This window comes from Melanostigma gelatinosum (assembly GCF_949748355.1).
Source record: "Melanostigma gelatinosum genome assembly, chromosome: 6".
Classification (NCBI taxonomy): Eukaryota; Metazoa; Chordata; class Actinopteri; order Perciformes; family Zoarcidae; genus Melanostigma; species Melanostigma gelatinosum.
The window spans coordinates 8,708,856-8,721,160 of record NC_136639.1 but is presented as its reverse complement, the minus strand read 5'-3'; the positions used below and the strand labels follow the sequence as shown (position 1 = coordinate 8,721,160).

General features: G+C 44.9%; 1 protein-coding gene across 8 annotated transcripts in view; it reads right to left on the bottom strand.

The window, feature by feature from the left end:
* Positions 1-8,157, bottom strand: part of fbrsl1 (fibrosin-like 1) — a 247,497-nt gene extending 239,340 nt beyond the window's left edge. For all 8 annotated transcript variants that reach the window (XM_079269833.1, XM_079269838.1, XM_079269834.1 and 5 more), the window contains exon 1: positions 7,230-8,157. In XM_079269833.1, coding sequence (XP_079125959.1) covers positions 7,230-7,532 — 303 coding nt within the window. In that variant the 5' untranslated portion in view covers positions 7,533-8,157. The remainder of the gene's footprint in view (positions 1-7,229) is intronic.
* Positions 8,158-12,305: the final 4,148 nt, after the last annotated feature.

The window sequence follows — 12,305 nt, the reverse complement described above, 5'->3', positions numbered from 1 at the left end:
TTGTGTTCACCTTGGTTTTTGCAGGTTACAATTGTTGCAATTGTGATTACTTTTCACCGAACACACTCCAAGTCAGCAGACCTGCACTCTCATGAGAGCAGAACGTTGAAAAGGTACTCAAGTGAAGTGAAGTTTGAAGCAAGCCAGGCTTTCAGAGCTCTCTGTCTGCTGTACGTCAGTGAAGGACACGGCTGAAAAGGAAAACAGCGATTACTTAATGAGCCACTTAAAGAGTGCCCTCTCTATTTAGCTTTCATTATTTTTTGTTGGAAATCCTTCACAGCCCGCGTCTGTTAGTCATTCATACAGAGGTCCTGTGGCCAAGTGCACTATTACATATTAACCAAAATCACAGGGCTGGAAAATACCTCAGCTGAATGACAAAATACGATTATTATGAAGTTATCGCCAGATAATTTCTTTTTCTCAAGCCGCTCAAATGAAATATCTTTTGTTCACATTGTTTCGTAACATGAATTAATCAAGCAGTCGAGAGAACGGAGAGGGGTTATGAAAGGGAAAAAGGGGGGGGACAAATCAGATGAGGATAATTACCGGGGAACCTTCTCACAGTGCAGCTCCTAATCCATCGCAAGCTCCGAGACAGCATCTTAATCACAGCATAATTACATCCTGTCATTCACCGCAGTGAAAACACAGAGACAGGAAGATGGAAGACGGCTTCGGGACGACAAGCAGGAAATGGATACATATGCCTGCAACAAGCTACAAAACATGCTTTTTATCTGCCACTTAATATGTGTCGGCGATGTTGTAACTGTCTGCACATTTTAGGAAATCCTCATGCGTCATTGCACCTGAAAACAAAGAGGCTCTTATTCTGAGGTTTTTGTGGCGCTGGTGAATTCAGACGCTGGAGGGATACCTCAAAATAGACAACTGACAGCGTTTCTAAAGAGGACCCTTCAGGGCCGGCATGCAGAAATGCTGGCTGGAAATGAAGCAAATACAGATACATCTCTTTTCTGCCTGGTGCCATTTCAGTATTTTCTTTTTTTTGTTACTGACTGAAATGTGTCTGTACCACTCACTTTGAAAACTGTCAAGTACCAAAAGGTGGCATCATGCAAACTCATTTTGTAGATTTGTACTCAGTTCCTGATTTAACTCACAATTTCACCAACTTTAGACAGTAGTGGAGCTTTTAGCAGTTCAAGCAGGAAGACAACTATTTTCTATTTAGTTGTCATTTAAGGGCCTCATCTCTTACTTTGCAGTCATTTCACTGGGATCATCTTAGCTCAGGGATGTTTAAAAGGTACTGGGGAGCTTTCTTGTAAACAGACAAAAGTAGTGTTTACCCTTGAAGTCTAAAAAAATGCTTCCTCAAAGCGTGTTTATTTAACATTGAAAATCCTACATGGTTAACATCAACATCAGCATCAGTCTTCTTCGCGTGCCGTTACCGCCACCGATTGTCGATCAAGTGTCAAAGGACAAAGGAAATGAAGCTCGTCTATTTTCACTCACTTGTGGTGTTTTTCCTGAATTTAATCGTAACTAGCAACATTTGGCACTGGCAATTCTAAATGATAAATGATCCCTAGTGCCTTTGCACATTAGGATATACTCCATTTATGTATTAATCGTTTGTCATTTTTTAAGCAAAAATGAATTCGTTCCAGCTTCTCAAATATGATCATCTGCTTGTTTTCTTAATCATCTCAACAATAAATGGAATATCTTTGGATTTTGGACCGTTGGTCTGACAAAACAAGCCTTCAGCCAATTAATCAGCAATGAAAACTGACACACGTGTTTACATCTCAGCTGGCATCCAACTCCTCTTTTTGTTCGACTTGTTAGAAATCTGTGAACCGAAGCATTTTTCTCCACGTTTATTTTGTGACACATAAATCCTCCGGTTCAGAATAGAAGTCTAGTTTTGTAGTTACAGAGGAGGCTGACAAAGTGATTGCCATGCTTTCAGATCCGCATGAACACACTACTTCCTTGGGTGGATATATTTAGGTCACTGGTTGATGGCTTGGACAGATGCACAGTGGAGGTTCAATCCTGTTATAGTGTGTGTGTGTGTGTGTGTGTGTGTGTGTGTGTGTGTGTGTGTGTGTGTGTGTGTGTGTGTGTGTGTGTGTGTGTGTGTGTGTGTGTGTGTGACCATGCATTTATCAGCCTTGCTTTCGCCTACAGTGTGTGGCGGTTGGAGAGAGCCGGGGCTGGGGGACGTCCCACCGGCATTAAGAAAGCTCTCTCCGTGGGATGCGTCAACCAATGAGCAGCGGAGCCTCGGGGGGGGTTGCCTTGTTAATTAAAGCTGGAGTTGTTTGTCAGTGCCGGCATATGATGCACAGCGCTATCACTGTCGGGGGGGAAAGAGCAAACACGAAGCAAGATTGCTGCAACCCCTGCAACAAATCTGCTGCCTCACCACGGAAGCAAGACATCTTACTCCAGCAACGACTGCTGAGGCTTCAAGTGTCAGTATCGCTTTGCACTGCGTTACCCAACCGGCAATCAGAAGCACTGAGCCGACCACAAGGAAAAGATGGGATCTACAAACTACCTAACATCTTGTCTCACCTGTTAACCTCAACAAAGCATCAATTTTAGCTGAAGCTCTGAAGCTCTGCATTTCTCGACAGGTGGTACCAGTGTGTTTATTCATCGTCTTTGGCGAGTAATGCTCTGACAAGTGCAGGCCACTTGACAGAGGACTGCTCCTGAGTGTTGTACTAATGACTACTAATAAGGAACACATGGTGCTATCTGAGTGCTAGCAGCGAGACACCCAGTAATGAATGCGATGGGACTTGTAGCGGCGCAAGTGCGGCTATTTCAGGGGAAAGCCTCAGAAATAACAGACGTCTTGGAGGCCTTTATCCTAGCACTTGATGAAACGGAGAGACGCATACTCGTAACTGGAATGTGTCTGGCTTTGATCCACGTACCAGCTGGGAAAAATATGGGTGGAGAAGGGGAAGCAGCAACTCACAGCTTCTCCAACAACTAATGTCAAGTTTCCCAAGGGCACGAGACTTAATTTCCCCTTACTGCTTAGGTAGAGCAGCTCAGTGGCTAACGGCAGATGATGATTACTGCAAGTGGGTCAAACAGGGCCATAAAGAAAAAGAGCAAGCATGTTTAGCTAAACTTCCCGGGAGACGGAGTCTAGATCCCATCAAGAGCTTCTATTTATGAAACCCCCTTTTTTGTCGGAATGCCCAGCCTTTCGGATTCCTGCCCTTGACACCGTTGTAATATCACTAAATCAACTGAAACCTAAATCCCCATTAGCAGTGAATTTAGAAACTCGTGGTGCGGAACGAAAAACCCAAACAAATCTCTAAATTCATGTTAAAGCAGATGAACAGAAGGATTGTGGATTAACGAGGGGGGGATTTGCCACTCCCGACGTCACTCGCAGAGCAAATGGAGCAAATCAAACATCTTATTAATACTGTGACAGATGGATAATTGTGTCATTTTGTTATCTGCTCACTTGTTCGATACCCACAGGGAGACTTTCTGGAGGGTTTAAGCCCCAGCGGGTAATTGTTTTATAGCACCGCTGTCAGGTGAAAACCTTACATTTTCAGGAGGTCGACTTTTTCGAGTATTTATCATTCCACCATTTACTCTAAAAAATGTTTGAACAACAAAAGAAATGTAGGAATGAAGGGAGTAGTAACTGATGATCTGATTTCTTATTGCAGGAAAGAAATATGAAAAACACCCAAACTGGACGTGCAAGGTTTTCTCTGCTTACAAGAGCCCACAATAGCTGCCTGACTGACTCTCTGAATCATCACTGAATCATTCCTAACATTTCTCTAAACGCCATAAGGCGCCCGTGACGGCTGTGTTTGTACAGTCAATTTGCCCAGGTAAGTAAGCGGCTTTCCTATGAGAGACGTTTGGGATTTGAAGCAAATAAACACGCCATAATCAAATGCGGCCGCGGCTGCAAATTGCTTTCAGCTGTAATGAAACAGGTTGCGGGAGCAGGGCCGAGACCACCGTACTGCCTAAGCCTTCATCAAGGGAGCGTGATCCTATCAGCGCAGAGCTGGAATATCAACAACAACCACCTACGGATTTTTGTTTAGAGCCAACGTGCTTCTTGGAGGAACCCATAACCTCGGGCTCTTGCCAACAGACAGTAGCAGCTGTGCACAAGTTATAGACCGACACAGACAATCAAACGACGAGGACAGACACCCAAAGGTGACGGGGATTTTATGAAACGTGTTCATCCTCAAGCGCTTTAGAAAGCAAAAGGTTTAAATAGGGATTAGAAGAAACAAGATAGAGTAAATACAAGTAATATATTTGAAGTGTTATCGGTTAACGTGTCCATCCTCTAATCCTGGAATAAATAAATAAAAATACCAGTAGTGCAGCTGTTCTTCATAGATTTCTAAGAAGTGACTCCAGCAAGTCACTGGTTGCTTCTTCAGCTGTTCTCTCAGTTTCAAATTTTGGTTTTCTGAACCTTTGGGCTGATTCATCTTTTGGTCTTTCAGCATTGAAGTCTAGGACTGTGACAGCTGAATCCCCTCTCACATACATCAGCAATATTTAAACATCACTAATGCAACACATGTAACAAAAACAAAAAATGTATTCATAGCTTAATTTGCTGTTTGTAGTCCCTATTTTATACACGGTGAAAAGTAGTCGCAGCTGAATTCAACCAAAGGCCAAGAATTGGTTGCCAATTTGGTGGCAACCATGACAGTCTAGCCCTGCAGTAGCCTGACCTTAGGGCCGGACATAAACACAATCGTGCTGGTCATCAGTCGCTTGGAAGAGGCCGGGGGGGGGGGGGGGGGGGGGGGGGGGAGAAAGCACACACTCGCTCCGACGAGCATGATGCAATAGGTCAGAGCTATTCACTTGCCAAACGCCGCCGCTGTGTCCTCCTCATAATTGATGAGCAATTAGCACAGGTAGCGTAGGTCATGAGCTTCACTCAAGCATACAGTCAGCAGGTGAAAGTGTGCGTCATGACCAATAATGACACCATTCTAGTGGGTTACACACTACAAACACTGCATTTCATACAACAGGAATGCAACTCATGAGCTGCCAAGAAATGTGATTGTTGTTGTCGCCAGTAAACAGGATGACGTGTGTATAAAGTCAACATTCTCCAGCTACAGGGAAGTCGAGGAGGCAAAAGCTTACAAAACCTGTGCACATTCCCTCATGCAATTGCACAAAATCCACCAACATCATTTAATAAGCACATTCCATTTGCATGCAAATCAGACCAATTACCAACAAGTAGCTGGCTGGCATGCGAGTATCATTTCACACAGAACCGTATCATGCCTCATTTGCTTAGCCTTGAATCCTCAGCTCCTGTGTAGAGCACTGTTTTCTCTGTGTTCATTCAACATTGATTTAGCACTCGTGTAAGAAAACTATTACTGCTCGGGAATGTGTAAAACCACAATTGATTCATTATTTCACTTAATTTCCCTCTCAAACCCGAAGAGGCAGCTTGTTTATTAGGATGAAGCATCCAAGGAGAAAGCTTTTTTAGGAACGCAACCTGCTCTGCAGCAACAAAACAGGACAGGATGCAGGGACAGATGTGAGACGTGTAAACACAGAGTAGCTCTTTAAATGTATCAAATACACACATGAGAATATTCCTCGAAGTCAGTATAGGGCAGGGCACCGAATTGGCAGCAGCAGAGACACGCCGGCGTGCCGGCAGAAGATGCCAGCGAGAAGCACTTTGCCGCTATGACATCCTCAAAATCTTTCACAGTCAGCAGCTGTCAGAAGTGGCAGCGACGCAGCACAAAGGGCAGAAATACTCACAAATACAACTTGGCGGCGCGCGGCACTCAATACGAACGAGAAACAACACACGGATTCCATGCACATTTCATAACAAGTCACACGTTTATCTTCGGGACTTGTGTGCACAGTGCCTGTTGTCCTTTTGACATTCGTCACAGGGCACAATACGGTAGTTCTTTGTCGGTACGGTTCACGCACACTTACTTCACACGAACACCTCGTATTCCGCCGCTATCTGCTTTGACCCGCTCGGGTCAAACTTGTTAACAGAAGGGAGGCGCTGAAGTGAGTGAATCTGTGGACAGCATGGTTTATATTTCATGCAGTTATTTTGCTGCAAATCTGTATTGAAGCGACTGACGAAGCACGATGTAGGAGGCAAGAGTCAGTCATGGCTGATTAATACCATTGCTCAGCCCACATGGGAGGTTGTCATTGAAATGAGGTGGCCCGTGGTATGATCCACAGGCTTTCAAATGAGGTCATCATCTTAAAATATACAGACCTCAGTGGGCTAGCTATGTTTATCAAAGCTAGTGATTTATGTTTCAACTACAGTCGTGCTACCATTCCCACAATGAGCCATGGAAAAATAGCACAGGCCTGCTGCCTCGCTGCTTTGTCAGTCAGCCTGGTGTCCCACCGGGAGCAATGTTGTATTTGTCATTTGGAACACAATGAGATAAAAGAGATAAGAGGGTGTCACAGGAGAATCTCCTTTGTTTCTAGAAACCATTCCTCTGACATCAGACATACCCCCACAGTAATGACAGAAACACAGTTATCAGCGCACGCTGCATCAGCCTGTAACCGATAAATGGCAGTTTATCAAAGAGCAAAATGTCCAGAGTGCACCGACAACTCGCAGTGAATCACAACTTGCGAAGCCAGAGCCGCCGCTGACACAGCAGCACCGGTTTAGTTTCCTCAATAAACCGTACGCTGCCGATGATGAACATCTCATTCACAAAACCTTCAGCTTGTAACAGTCGTGTAACAGAGTTGTGTGCTGCGGTGATTACAGTTTCATGTCAAGGACTCCCAAACAGACACACGTTCCAATCCATGGAGCAGGTAGCCCAATGAGGGAACATTGGTTCTGGGTTGTTGTTTTTGATTAGTTTTGAACATTGTGGTGAGAATCAGACCCGGGCTTGATTAGGGATATCTTGAAGGGGGGCCGAGCCTCTGACTATCTCTGATCTACACTATCAGAAGATTAGAGGAGTCATCCTAATCCACTCTAATTGGCATCATCTCAAGTCAATTCGAGACAAATTAGACGAGTCCTCACGTTGCTGGAGTGAGTAGGGGGGGGGGGGGGGGGGCTCAAGGACCCCTTCTTTGAGAACCACTCCACTGTTGAAGAATGCTGCAGACACACACACAAACAAACAAACAAACAAACAGGTAACGATCCGGTTCCTTCCTACCTCCAGACGGTCCAGGCTGATGAAACTGGCGATAGCAAATCCATCAATGATATCCTCCTCCTGCGAGCTGGACTCCCGTCTCTTCCGCCGGGGGGGACGCGGAGCTCTGGCGGTTGCCGCGGGGTGCGGCGCCTTTTTACCGGGCAGGGAGGCGGCGTCCCTCCCCGGACTGTGTCCCTCCCTGTCGGAGCAGGAGGAGTTGGGGTCGGGGCTGCGGGCGTCTCTGCTTCCTGCCTCCCGCAACCTCCGCACCCTCTCCCGCTTGGTCCGGCATCTCCGACCCGGTTTCAATTTCCCATCCATGTTGTTCGAGAAAGCTTGCAGTGTCAAAAGAGAAAATACAAAATGTAACTCCACAGTAGGTTGCTCGCCTGAACGCTCCGCCGCACCGCGTTATAACAAGTAACACACACTGGACGGACAAATTGTAGGCTGCGCTATAACGTGACGATAGCGCCGCGCGCGCGCGCGTGTGTAAATAACAACGCAAATACAGCCATATAACACTCAATGACCTTGAGTATATACCTCCCCAGTCTCCATTACGATAAGCAAATGTTCAGGTATCCCACTCGGGCGACAGAGAGAGCGAAGCGACGCGGATCCACTCGTTATTTTGTCACGAATCTGCGCTATGTCGACGCGGTATCCGCTAAAGCAGGTGCAAAACGGCGAAATAGTTACAATCCGCGCATTATACCCGCTTTGTAACTTTTTGTTGCATCGGAATAATAACACGCGATGTTGTAGCATAACCTCGCTGCGTGCCGCAGACAGCGCAGGGGAATCATGTCGCTGCCCGTTGTTGTTTTCCACCACCCCGATCCATGATCCAGGGCTGTCAAATACAGAGCTTTGGATACTATCCGTCCGAAACAAAACGCCTGGCGAGCAACTACGTAGCCTTCCGATCGCGGCCGCTGGATGAGTGAATAATCCCGTACGCGTTGAGTTTCACAACCATATTCCCTCTCTCCGCTTCAGGGGCAAAAGGATCCCAAGTCTAGAAAGCTACTTATGCGCAATATTCCCCCAAATGATCCGAACCGTCCGAATAAAACAGCCATCCAGTGTGCAGCCAAACTCCATGAGGCGATGAAGCGGTCTATTCCAGTTTAGATCATGTTGAGTTTCCTCTAAATCCACTCCGGTCCGTCCCTTTGCTGCTCAGTTGCTCAAGGGCTCGTGGTATTTTCTATTCGCATAAGAAGGCTTTGATAAGTGTCCTTAAAGCGACAGGAGTGATTACAATCTCCTCCTCCTCCCCCCCCCCCCCCCTTTTATTCCCTTCATCCGAAATTAAGAGACACAGTCAAGCTTCAGAGAACCCACATAACTGATGTATTTCCGCCACCTCTGGCCCACAATTTACCATAGGAAGGAAGGAAACTGGTGTAACAAGACAAAGAAAGGGAAAACATCATTCACTCTCACTGTAAGGCACACTTTGTCACACAAGGAACTATTCCAGTCTGTCTGTCTGTCTGCTCGAGCTGATGCCACTTCATGCTCATCCAACTGACTGTGCTGTCACTGGTAATAAATGCAGGGCACACACACACACACACACGCACAGACATCATCCATCAGGTTTTGACATCTTCCCCATTTTGACCATGTTGGACATCTTACCCCAACTCCGAGTTCACCAGCAGACAACTCAAAGTGGAATGGAGTGTACAGTAAATATTTGAAATGTGGGTTGCAATATCTTGCCCTGTGCCGCAGCTTTTTAAACCTCGGGGGCAGGGATGGTGTGCTTCCCAATCTGCAGTCTGGGGACATCCAAGGGTTCCTTTGGGAGTTCCAGGGGGGTTCTCTGTGTTCGATCAGCCGAAATTAGGGCATGGCATAATCCTTGTGTTGTATAACAATTATTTCCATTAGATGTTTGACTGGCCTGATTGTATAATAAGTCCACCCACTGCTTATTCAAGCCTTTATGAATATCTAAAACATGTTCTTAATGTGGCCATAAGGTTATGGTGGTGTAAATTATATTGGCTTGACAGGCACCACTACACCAGATTAAATCCAGACTGCAAACAACAGTATGTGACTTTGTATTTGTTCCAAAGCAGTTTTGTGGCAGAAAAAAAATGTAATGTATGAAACATCTGTACATGATAAAACCCTCTGACTTCTCCTGTCCTTCCTCTTTGTCACACTGTAATACACGACACATTCACAACATTACTCTTTCATGAAAACATAAGCCTAGAAAATGATGTTGATACAGATTAAGGAGATTAAACATAGCATTTTACATTAAATTACAAAGGAAATTTACACCGCATATAATCGTGTAACAGATGTCAGGGAAGTTGTGGCTCTTTTGTAGCCACCTGGTTAGTGTTTGCATCATACTTTGTTTACTTGAAAACTTGCTCTCTCGCTCTGAGCTTGAGTAAATGAAGCTTGGTGGATCTGTGAACCTGCCATCTTTCATCCCAGGTTTAATTCCCTCGAAGATTGTTTTAAATTCGTCTGAGAATATACATTAAGCTATTAAGCTGGAACTTAATGGTCAGAACATACTGTTGCAGAACCTCAGGGAATGCATCTGGATGGATTAAAGCATGTTGCAACAACAAAAAACAATTGAAAATGACAGAAAAGATGACAGCGTATGACATGCAATAATGATGAGGTGAATTGAAAGCCTGTATGATGCAACAACATGCTCATAATAAGCATCGTAGCCTATTGAGTCAGCAGCTCATCCTGTTGGCTGTCTAGTAAGAAAAGCTGCCTGTGAACTACACCATGCCTGTTTGCACTTCTCATTACTAAGAGTCAGATGGAGACGTGTGGGGAGAAGCACTGATGATGAACACTTGATATCAGAGGCTTACTGGTCATTATGTCATAGGAAGGTGTGCGAGCAGAAAGAAAAATTACAATATTCAGCCAGTGTGAAATATTGCATCTAAGAATCCTCTGGCTCATTATTTGATCTTCACAGTGCAGAAGGCAGTGAAAGCAAAGCAGCGAGAGCCAGACTGAAATATTTAGGCACTTAGTGCGGCGGTTCAGGTGTGGGAATGTTCTTTCGTGCCGAGAATCTTCTGAGAAACTGCAAGGCAATGCATCAAAATGCAAAACTAAACTACTTTTGTGCAAATACGGTGTGCTGCAGGGTAAATTACCCTGCAGCACTGTAGGTGATTAAACCAGAGACTGCATTGAGTGAGTGAGTACTGTGACGTTTTTATGATACGCTGCTGTGTCAGGTTACACTGTGTAATCTATACGCAAGTACCAAAATGGTACACTTGGTCGCTGCTCGCAACTGGCTGCCGTTCCAGGCCCGTAACTAAGAATGCCCTCATGTACTTTTCATTTAAGCAGCAAATCTGTGGACGGCAGCAAGTGTATTCTACCTGGATGTTGCTTTGGAGAACAATAACCAGGTGAGCGGCGCATCAATCTTTGGGCAAATGGACCTCACGGGAACTTGAGACGGTATCGTTTTCATGTTAACCTCTGTAACCATTGTGAATAAACCCCTCTCTGTTTGAGCAGCTTTGCAAGAACTAATTCAGTAAGAAGATTAAAAAAAGGGGGGGGGGGGGACAGGTATGGTGGTATGGTGAGAGGGCCGTGGAGGAGAGGGAAGAGATTACCTCTGTTTCTTCCATGCTACTATTTGCTGTTAGCTTAATCCATAGCTGCAGACTCTGAGCTCCCACATCCCAGTCATTCAAACACGAGTCTCTTTGAAAGGCTTAGCCCCGGCTGTGCTGGAAGCTAAGGGGAAGGGAGCCTGTCACGCTTTTATGATGTTTAAGCGTCAGAATTGTTTTTTCCTCTGCCTCTGCCTCCACGATAAGAGTTAATTTGATGTCGGTGGGGTCAAGGTGCCGCTTGTTTTAAAGGGTTATTTTCCATTGAGATAATTTGAAGAGTACACTGTGTGGTGCAGACATGGCATTGAGAGGTGAAGGATCTGATTCAAGCGATAAAAAAAAGGAAAAAGAAAAGGGAATTCTCCTCAAGTACACACCGTATCCTTTGAGAATATAGCCCCACAGAAATCAATAAGCCTGGATTTCACACTAGAACACAAGACAGCTGTAAGACACAAATCCCTGCAGTTGTGAAGAAAATAAATTCTGTTGGTCTCACAACATCGTTTGTGCACAGTCAGTATATTAGGAGTACATTCACCACTTGTGGAAGCCATCGCTCAGCTGTCTTTAGGTAAAATAATGGCTCCACTGGCAGATTTTGTTCTGCCTTTGCAACCCTTTGCCAGACAACAACATCAGTATTGGACCATTGTGCCAGTGCTTGGCTTTTCTATCTTTTCTTTCCAAATCCTCGCTCACTACAATATATATGCAATGAACATAATTATGCCAAATAAATATGTCTATGAAGGGGGACACTCATGCATTCAAGTCAGAGAAGCTACATGCCGGTCCACAACCCAGACATTGGATGTAAATCATAAGGAGAAGAATCTTCCAATATAGACATGGTGTCCAGGATTAAGGCTTAAGGAGAACATAGTGTTTGTGTATGCCCTGTCCTTTATAACTCCTGACTTAAACGGCACAAGACATTATGATGCGTTGACTGCCGATCGATTTTTTTTGATGTGGGTTAGGGTCTCGAGAAAAAGAAAAAGATTCCAGGTGTAACTTGTATAAATGTTTACCAGTGAGATTCTGAATTCTGACTATCTTACTGTGGGCAAACTTTAAACCCCCGGGCGGCACACTCAGATGATTTCCCGACATTTTCCCGAACACCATCGTGAGGCTGACATTTGTGCTTTTGAGTGAAATGTCTCAACAACTGTTGGATGGATGGCCATGAAATTTGGTCCAGACATTACTGCTTCAGTAACTCCTTAACTCTTCATCTAGTGCCACCATTAAGTCAGTCACGTCATTTGTTCAATACCTTGGTTTCTGACCGTATACCTGCAAAATTTATAATATTCCCATCAGCCTCCGCTGCATTGTTTAGTGCTAATTAGCGTTTGTTAGCATGGTGACCAGCTAGACGATAACGTTAACCATTCCAATGTTAGCATTGTGAGTAAGAACAGCCTCACACGGCATGCCC